This window comes from Haliotis cracherodii, unplaced genomic scaffold, assembly GCF_022045235.1.
Source record: "Haliotis cracherodii isolate W230 unplaced genomic scaffold, xgHalCrac1.p SCAF_7, whole genome shotgun sequence".
In the NCBI taxonomy this organism is placed as follows: Eukaryota; Metazoa; Mollusca; class Gastropoda; order Lepetellida; family Haliotidae; genus Haliotis; species Haliotis cracherodii.
In genome coordinates this window covers 60,539,546-60,549,283 of record NW_027266330.1, presented here as the reverse complement: position 1 = coordinate 60,549,283, position 9,738 = coordinate 60,539,546, and the positions used below count along the sequence as shown (strand labels likewise).

Below are 9,738 nucleotides of genomic sequence, written 5' to 3'. Positions count from 1 at the left end.
CGAACTAATGATCTGAAAAAGAGTCAGTTATTTGAATTTTGAATGGATAGAAGGGTTCAGTGAGCGACAATGTTAAAGGTGACATTATATATTCATAAATTTCTTAGAAGTATGAAATATCAGGTGGCCCTTTACGCTCTTCTAATTTAATTTGATTTTCTATTTTTTATCACAGAACAAAGTCTAATGGCTGAAAACTGTTTTATTATTTACGTATCTACGACAAGCTGCTCAAGTGACAATGAACGGTCTGAGAAAGACATACCTATTTACAAAGAAGACTGCGATTCCGGACAGTCATGACCCTTTAACATTATGGATGTTGGCGAAAATATTTCTCAGTTTTACTTCTTGGGAGAAAGGAGATTGAGTGTCCACACAGCCATGACCCATTAACATTATGGATGCCTTCGAGATATTTCTCAGCTTCCTTCCTTGTTTCCAGCTTTTTTATATTACTCGGAATGTTTGCTGGGATTGGCGAGAGGGTCCACAACTACCGGCTTGTATCGCGATTACTGAATACAAACAGGAGATTGGAAAGAAAAAAGATTGTACGAGATTTGTTTGTCTATAACCATAGGGTCTTTGGCTGTCATGGAAATGTATCAGTTAAAAGAAATATCTTTTCGAGTGATCTTTTATGAATATTTACGAAATAATTCTCAAAATGTTTTTTTAAATTACTTTGCCGTTTTGTATACTCTGACTCAAAATGTTAATTTCGGTCTATATTTGTTCAGGTTTGGCGGATCATCGAAACACGTATGGCATAGTAAGGACCCATACATTTGAATTTCAGTCATCCATTCATATATCGTTTATCACTACTTTGAGTTTCATGCCCAATGGAATTTGCTTCGGCAGATAACCGAGACTGGATAGCATCTGGCTGATCGATTTCACTGTCAATGTTTTTTTAGGTAAGAATAAAGGTGATAACAACTAATATTTTGAAAAAAGGCCATGTATGAAAGCGCCCATACAGTCACAATGCATTGGCCGCACGCTGGCATAAACACTTAAAATCATTGACAAGTGTACAAATCCGATCACGTTGTGACTGTTACTGATTTCTTTCTCGGAAACGAGAGACTGACGTTAAGACACAATATCGGCACTGAGTTCATTAAGAATATGTTTATAAAGAGTATTACAAATGATCATGACGGACTGGATGAAATGTCTCGTTCCAACCAGTCGTGTGTGATATGTGAACAGAACCTTGTTGTAAGAGAGTCTGATCTTTTAATGGTCTTCCTTCTGGCTAATGTGACATCGTCTCTTGCTCGACATGTTGGCATAACATGTTGGCATGTTGGTAACTCAATAGCCGATGCTGCAGCTAAAGCCGATTTTGACGAACCGTTATCTCCACTTCTTATACAGTGATTTCAAACCAACCATAAAGAGTTATTTTCGGGATCTAATGCAAAAAGCGTTGGACAGCCAGGTAAGAATCAATAATCTTCACGAATTTAAACCAACACTCTGTCATGCATAATTGGGTTGTCATGCTTATCGTAAAAGGTTACTAACGGGATTGGGTGGTCAGGCTCGCTGACTTGGTTGATGCATGTCATCGATCCCAATTGTGTGGCTCGATGCTCTTGATGTCAATCACTAGTTTGCGTGGTCCAGACCCGATTGTTTACAGACCGCCGTCATACAGCTGGAATACTGCCGACAGCGGCGTTACACAACAAACAAAACAAACAAAATCCAGAACACGCAGACGGCCTTGTCAATACTTTAGTAACACCAAGATAATGGATTATGAAATGGCAAGCGAGCTTATCAAACAGACATGTGAAAAAGCACTATTTTATCACTTTTAACTGACACAGCTCTATTTTTACCCCTCTCGGTGGCCACAATGCAAGGTCATCTTATTCACAACCACGCGCCCCCATCTGCTAGTCTCTTCCTGCGGCAAGGCAATAGTAGAACCCTCTCCCTCAAATGTGTCCTCCATGATATAACCTGCTCTCAATAAGTAAATGCTACACTTTCTCAGCGTCACTGACCTGAGACAAAGAGACCCAGCCATCATTAAGTGATTAGGGTCCAATGAAAACAATGCTCTGCAACCCTAATAAATGGAATCACTTGAAGTCGCACTACAGACGTTTAACATCAAATCACACAAAATGTTCAATGACAATGACAAATTTCCAGGATCATTTGTTCTTACCATAGCAAACGACCATGAAGAAGCCAATGGTGTTATAAATAAGATCTGATTGATGACAACGCTACTCATATTTACCTACAAAATCACATCTAAAAAGGAGACACCAGCAAGTATATATCATAAAATGTGTCTAAAACATTTTCGTCAGGATATTAAAAAAAATGTTCTACTTGTTACTACATCTATTTTCAACTTAACATGGGTCAAACGTTTGTGCCTGATGAGATGAGAGTGTCACGCGTTGCACACGGGTGGCGCAGGGGGTGCACACCCGTGTTCAACGCGTTGTGCACGGGTGTCAGCCGCGAAGCGGACAGGTTATATACGAGTAACCAACGCGGTGCACACGGGTTGCGTCACGCATTGCCCATGCGTGTAAGGGGAATGAACTTATGGTCAGTAGTGTAGTAGTGAGGTCATGAAGGGTCGGTCCTCCTAACGGGTGCGATATGAACAGCTCACTCCAAGCAATAATGGGTTCATTGGTTCAACTTCATAGCTCCCCCATAAACCCTAATCATTTTACATCGGTTGCACCCTGTGTCTTCTATGTGTGGGTAATCACCCCGAGATTACAGTTGGTGGGCGGCTTTACTTTAGCATTAAATATCGGCATGCCACAAGCACTGAAAAAAGTCGTGGTGACTGTATGTCAAGGACTTTCACTGAAACTTGGCTAGTATTTGACTTTGAGGTATTGGGTATGACCTCTCGTTGCAGCTAAGGGCCCGGCCATTTATGACAGGGGGTGGGAGTACGGGACAGAGGGATTCAGCGAAGGGTAATGTATACTAGTATATAAAAAGGTGCACAAAGAATGAACTGCTATGAAATAAGTTGTCAAGATAGTAATGGGATGTAACTCGAAATACTAATCTTCTGAGGCCACTGTGTAATGAAGACCAAGCCATTCATTAACAGTTGTAAAGAAATATCCAAATTTTATGTAGCAGACGCCCCTGAGCCGCAAACACTGGTGGACCATGGACTTGTTTGGGGACAGTTTAGTGTCGCTATTCTGAAACAATACTTTCACTCTTATTGTGCATTGAGGTAAACAAAACATTTAATAAATAGACATTTATTATTTCGGTAATTCGCTATCTATTTTCGTCTTGATTTCAGGTGAGTGAATACGAAAACTATAACAGACAGCTACAAGACGGTTAATTCTCAACAACAAAACACCTATCAAAGTAAATTTTCCCTAATGCGTGTTTATACTGAAATATTTTTAATACCATATGTCAACGATAGATTTACAAGTAGTTTTCTTATGACTCATCAGCAGATAACATTACACAATCACTTGGGAGACTTGGCCCACTTGACCCAAATTGAGAGCGTCGAGTAGCACACAGACGTGTTAGTGGCTGATTTAACAGCGAACCTACATTTGACAGAAATTCAGGTGAGGGTTAGAGAATTGAACAGAAATGTCTGTGAAGTATGGCTAGCAAAACATTATGAGATAAACAACAGGCTTGACAGAAACGAAAGTTTTCTTATTGTGTCCTTTTGGTTATCTAAGCGGAGTAGGTCAAATAGTCCCGTCAGCGAAAACGTTGTGTGAAGCAAAGACTGAACTATACGTGAGTGCGAAAGGAAGTGTGTTTGTGTGCGGAGATGTTTGTTGCGAGATGCTGTGATATCTTAACTGTAAGGACAGCTTGCAACAGATTTGAAAGCGAAACAGTTTGACATTAAAAATGCTTCACAAACTTACAATAAATCAATACGTTGGTTAAAATGGCCTTATTTGTGATAGGTTTAGTGTGGGAATTGTTTTAGTTACACATCTATGGCAGGCTCAACGGAAGCACTACTACACTTGAGACGATGTCGGACTACCACAAGAAGATGATGTACTATTTCGGCGCCGGTAGTGTCATGTTAAGCTTGTCCCTGGCAAGGGAGTTGGGCGTGGTGCAGATGTTGATGGAAGCCAACGTCCCTCTCACATCACAGCAGGTTGCTGACAAGCTGAACCTTAGAGAAAGGTAAATACCGTTTAATGATGAAGCAGTGACGAACTGGTAAGAACATAAGAACATTGATAGACATAGATTGATAGGGGGGACCAATCTTATACATATTATGTATTTAGACATAGCAGGCATAGATTGATAAAGGGAGGTGGGTAGGGGGGGGGGGGGGGGGGGGGGTAGGGGCGGTAGGGGTCGGAGGGCATCTCATACATATTCTGTTGTGCCGCCATTTACGTTTTACTCAAGAAGTTCGGGACCCTGAACGTTTACGAAGGTGGTTACTGCCCAGAACGTCTCCTACAAACAAAGTGACGTTGCTCCATACCAATGGGTCGATTGAGTTTATATTGTAAGAGATATATACGAGGGCTGGTAAAAAAGTTGTAAGCCTAACAAACAAAAGCAATAATTGTGAGGATATTTTTTGTTGTTGCATTTATCAACATAATCTCCCAGTTTTTCAATAGATGTATCTTAAGTCTTCTCTTAAGACTTTTAATTCCAGTAAGGAAGATGTTTCCTGAAACCACCCTGAACAAACCTATTCACGACAGCTTTGAGGTCAGTGTTGTCGTCATACATTAGAAATCACTTGGTGTCAGGTTGCCGAGTATGGAGGATGAGAAGGTTCTTCGAAACCATACTGTCGCACAGCAGCCTTTGCAAGTCGAGAGGTGTAAGAAGAGGCATTGTCATGAAGTAGTAGAATTCCAGCAGTCAGCATTGCTCGCCGCTTTTCTTTGATAGAATCTCTCAGGCGATGAAAGCAAATCAGCATAGTAGGCACCGGTAATCGTCTTTTGACTTCCTAAGCAATCAACAAGGATCACCCCCTGTGCATCTCAGAATACAGTGGACATAACTTTCCTTACTGATCATAAAGACTTGAATTTCTTTGGTGCCAGAGAAGTGGAATGGCTCCATCATAGTAGTAGACCTATGTTTCATCCCCCTATACTAATATTTTTCTCCCCAATTAGCTCTAAATTTTCTGTCAATGTCAGTTCTTTTTTCCTTTTGATCAGAATTCAGAAACCTTTTTGTACCCAAGGAGCATATATCTTATTCGTCTGATAATGTTTATGAATACAAGTTTGAACGAGTCCATGGCTTAGATCTGTGTCTTCCTCAAGTTCAGCAATGGTAATTCGTGTATCTAACAGTATAAGATTTTCTATCCATTGATTGATACTTTATTGATGGAAGTAGAGTGACGTTCAGACCAAGAGTCATCATCAGAGCTTTTCCTCCCAGCCTTAAATGCAGCTGCGCAATGCTTAACTGTAGAATAGGTAGAGCGCTTATCCTCATACACTTGTGATATGCGGTCATGAATTTTGCAGGGAGTACAGTCCCTACAGTAAATAACTTGATGACTGCTCGGTACTCGTTCTTTTCGGGTTTTTTTGTGTTCATTTGGACCCCTATCACATTCAACTGCCTGACACTAATATACAAACGGCCTCAACAGACCAAATATGCTTGCAAGGAACTACTCACACAATGTACTATCTTGACTAGTTCACTTTCTTATGGCCCATAGTTGCAAGTTAGTCATCCTTAATAATATTTTACCAGCCCTCGTATCATTAGGAGCTTTGAGCACGTTAGTGATAAATAAATGTTTTAATAATAATTATATATATATTATAATTTCCACAGGTATGTGCGTGAGATACTTGGTTCACTCGCTGTCGGGGAGGTCATCAGCGTGGACGACTCGTCCACCCAGTTCCATGTTCCAGATGACCGCAAGGCCACATTCAATACAATATCTGTGTTTTCCAGATTTTTGCCACAGTTTGGTTTGAGACATGCCAGTATCAAGGAATGTGCTCAACAACGGAACACTGGTGGTAAGGACATTGTACATTCACATGAATGTCATCACTATAATGTGCAGACACTTATTTACATTCCTATTTCTCGACATGAGTTGTAATCCTGTTGAGAGTGAACATGCAGAAACACAGTCGCGTACAAGTCGAGTTTTCAATCGACACACAGGTCTGGAACATGAGTATTATCAGCTCTTCCCATGAGGAATCCGATATGGTCTTGATCATGAAAAACAGGGGTATTTATGCTTTGAAGTTGACCATAAGTTAATCATCATGTAGAAAGTGATTCAACTTTATGAAACAATTGTAACTGTTGTTAGAAAAGGTACTCTAAGAATCAATAATATAACAAAATAATAATATCTAGCCCTTTATAAGGCACACATAACCAAGGTTCACTCATTGACATATTGTCCATATATGCATGATCTTCCTTATTCAATTCAATACAATTCATTAAACATTGTTTAATCACAACTTAAAAGATGTTAGGCAGATACAAAGATGGTATATGACTTATTAGCTTCATTTCTGTGTCCCCATTTCCTTGTCAAACAAAGGATGTCAAATGTACAGTTTCAGTTACCTTTGTATCTCAAATGTCTCAATAATCGAATGTGGACCAGACAATTCAGTAAGTGATATCATGAGCATCGAGCCACGCAGTTGGGATACGATGACATGCATCAACCAAGACAGCGAGCCTGACCACCCGATCCCGTAAGTCGCCTCTTACAGCAAGCATGGGTTGCTGAATACCTACTTTACCCCGGATCTTCACGGGTCAGGTGAACAATTCATTTGCCTTTGCATGTGTTTGTGATGGGTGCCACTGGTAGGGGAGGATACACTCACATTTTCGCGAACACTTGGTATCATCACTATTTGATTAACTGTGCAAATTCATACATACTTTCAGCTTTTATCTCTGTGCATAATTTTGTGAAACGAAGTGATCTTATGTACCTGACGCTTTCTCTCAGTTGCGTTGGTGTTGGCCTTTTAATCTTATGGTACTTCTCCTATTTACAGGAATAGTCTACAGTCAAACCCCTGGGCTTTTTGAAACATTGACAGACATTTTGGTCGTAGTCAAGAAAGATATGATTGATACAGATATCCTGTCTGCCATTCCTCTGTTGCTGCCAAAGTTAGGTGGGTAAACGAATAGACGAGTTGGAGCACAATACAACAATTCCCGCGTAAACGACCAATTTTGATCACAATTATGCAATAGTTTATTAATAAAATTACAAGAGCTCAAAGGTTATATGCCTTTGTGCCACGTACCTATCTTCCAAATATTTACTTTACAAGGGAAACCAAATGAAGGCATATATGCATGAAATGGACGCAGGTATTGCACTGATATGTTTTAACTTAACATTATTTAATATTGACACTACTCGACTATATGTTGATGTTAGGAATTGTGTTTGATATGTTACTTGTGAGTGCTAATTATGAGGTATTTCAAGGTTTCTGTCTTATGTCTTACTTAACTTGTTTGTTTTTTAATACAGAATCCGGAATCAAGGTTGCAGAATTTGGTTGCGCGACTGGAATCATTTTAAACAAATTAGCTTCGCGATTCAAGAACAGCACCTTCCTTGGTTTTGATGTAGCAAGTGCGCCATTGGTTCAAGCCAGAGAGGAAGCAAGCACCCAGGGCCTTCAGAATGTCACTTATGACACAGACAATATTGAAACTATATCTGAAAGCTACAAGGAGAGTTTTGATTGGATACTCACCCGTCTAGTTATTCATGACTTAACATATCCACAGAAAGCCTTAAACGACATTTACCAGTGTCTGAAACCAGGGGGTATTTTCAGCATGATTGAGGTTGGAATAGAGGGAGGCATAACTGGCAACATTGCTAATGCTTCAGCTATGTTCTACTACTCGGCAAGCACATTCTTGTGTATTCCGGAAAGCTTGCGCAGGCCTGACTCTGCAGCACTTGGGGCTACATGGGGTGCACCTTTGGCAAGAGAGATGGTTGCTAAAGCCGGTTTCACCATCATCAACGAGTCTGTGAGTCGCACAGACGAGTATGAGATACACTTTGTCTGTCAGAAGTAGATTTCATTTGTATTGTACAGTGACATAAATCTGTAAAGCTTTAAGCTTTTTAGAAGAGTTTAGTTCCAGGAAAGTTTTTTTTAGATAGATCAGTGCAGCATTTAATACTAGTATATCAGGATATCATAATTATTTGAGATCGTGTAAAAAGATTAAGTATTAATAATGCATGTGAGGACCTGATAGACAACGAGTCTGAAATTCTTGTAACTCCGGGTAATAAGCATCTAATATCTTCAGGGGGCACGGGTGACCCAGTCACCTAAGGCGCCGCGTTTCGCTGTGCAGAGTTGCGTCCCTTGGACACGTCAGAAACCTATGATTGTTGGTTCGAATCCCGGTTCGCCCCAATTATGTTTCTAGGTTTGTCAGCACCATACCGTGCTCGTGGGTTTCACCGAAGTGATAAACGTCTGAGACTTGCATCACTTCCGGCTTTCCTCCCGCATTAAGCTGACACACCCTGATATAACTGGAATACTGTTAAAAGCGGCGTTAAACCCAACTCACTCACTCACTCACTAATATCCACATGGATGCAAAATCTCTTTGATGTTGGACCTATCAGGTATGGTCACACGACTCTGCCATATTTTGTTGGTCTGGTTAAGACAGAAAATTACAAACATCACATGCCGATTGATCACCTCAATATTGGTACAGTAAAGTACGGTTATAACGAATTCAAAAGGACCGCTAATTTTAGTTCGTTATAACCTTCCTTCGTTTTAAGCATATGTGCAACGTATATACAGCAAATGGCAGGGACCAAAAAGACCAGTTTGTTGTATCCCTCAGTTTGTTATAAATGTGTTCGTTATAAACGTAGTTTACTGTAAATGTTTACTTTGACTGATACATTCGCCATTGATGAAAATCCACAACTTTCATTCCGTTTGCTTTAGTCTTTTCATCTGCAGTCACAGTGTAGTTGTGGCCCTAATGTTATATGAAGTCACATTTGGTATAACAGTTTTCTTCTGACATGTTTCATCTGACATGGAGAGGAATAGCATTAAATATGAACAACTAAGTAAACGTTTTATCAGTATCGTTATTCAAATACTTTCTGTTTAACATCGAGGTTTACAGATATGGACAATGAATAAACTTTAGAACAGAGCTTTTTTATAATATGCAACATTGAATGTAACTTTGTGTGACGTAATCAGAATTTTTAAAACAGAATAATTGATAATGCGTGATCAGATCAGATGTTCCAACGCTCTCCTCCTGATCAATATATGGTCTATTAGCCAGTGTGAATGCCCACATCACACGTTACGCAAGGCAGGGGTGCAGTTGTAAATTTGAATTACTTATGAGTGTCCCAGCATTTCTTCCCAAAACTCAAATCACTTCTGTAGAGTTGTTTCCAGTTGAGACGTGTTGACTGCCTGTCTACGCAGGCTACAGGGCAGCGATTACCAAGACGGAGCATGGCTGAAATCTTGCTGATGTGTGACTAATATTGACGGTCCATGTGAAGCCACGAACTTCCCTCGTTAAATATTCCTTTGTATGTTTTACGCATTGCTGTTTGGGTTAGAAATATGTTTCCCTGATAAACTCCTGTTCATTCTGTTTGTTTAGATCTCCATTTTATGAGGCAATAAATAAACAGAAAGT

The 9,738-nt window shown here is 40.0% G+C and overlaps 1 protein-coding gene across 1 annotated transcript; it reads left to right on the top strand.

Moving 5' to 3' along the window:
• Positions 1–3,533: 3,533 nt before the first annotated feature.
• Positions 3,534–8,494, top strand: LOC139448284 (S-adenosylmethionine-dependent methyltransferase Rv2258c-like). Its single transcript, XM_071229825.1, has 5 exons — positions 3,534–3,605; positions 4,003–4,194; positions 5,845–6,038; positions 7,056–7,178; positions 7,547–8,494. The coding sequence occupies exons 2-5, from the start codon at positions 4,034–4,036 to the stop codon at positions 8,107–8,109; spliced, it is 1,041 nt and encodes a 346-aa protein (XP_071085926.1). The 5' UTR covers positions 3,534–3,605; positions 4,003–4,033; the 3' UTR covers positions 8,110–8,494.
• Positions 8,495–9,738: the final 1,244 nt, after the last annotated feature.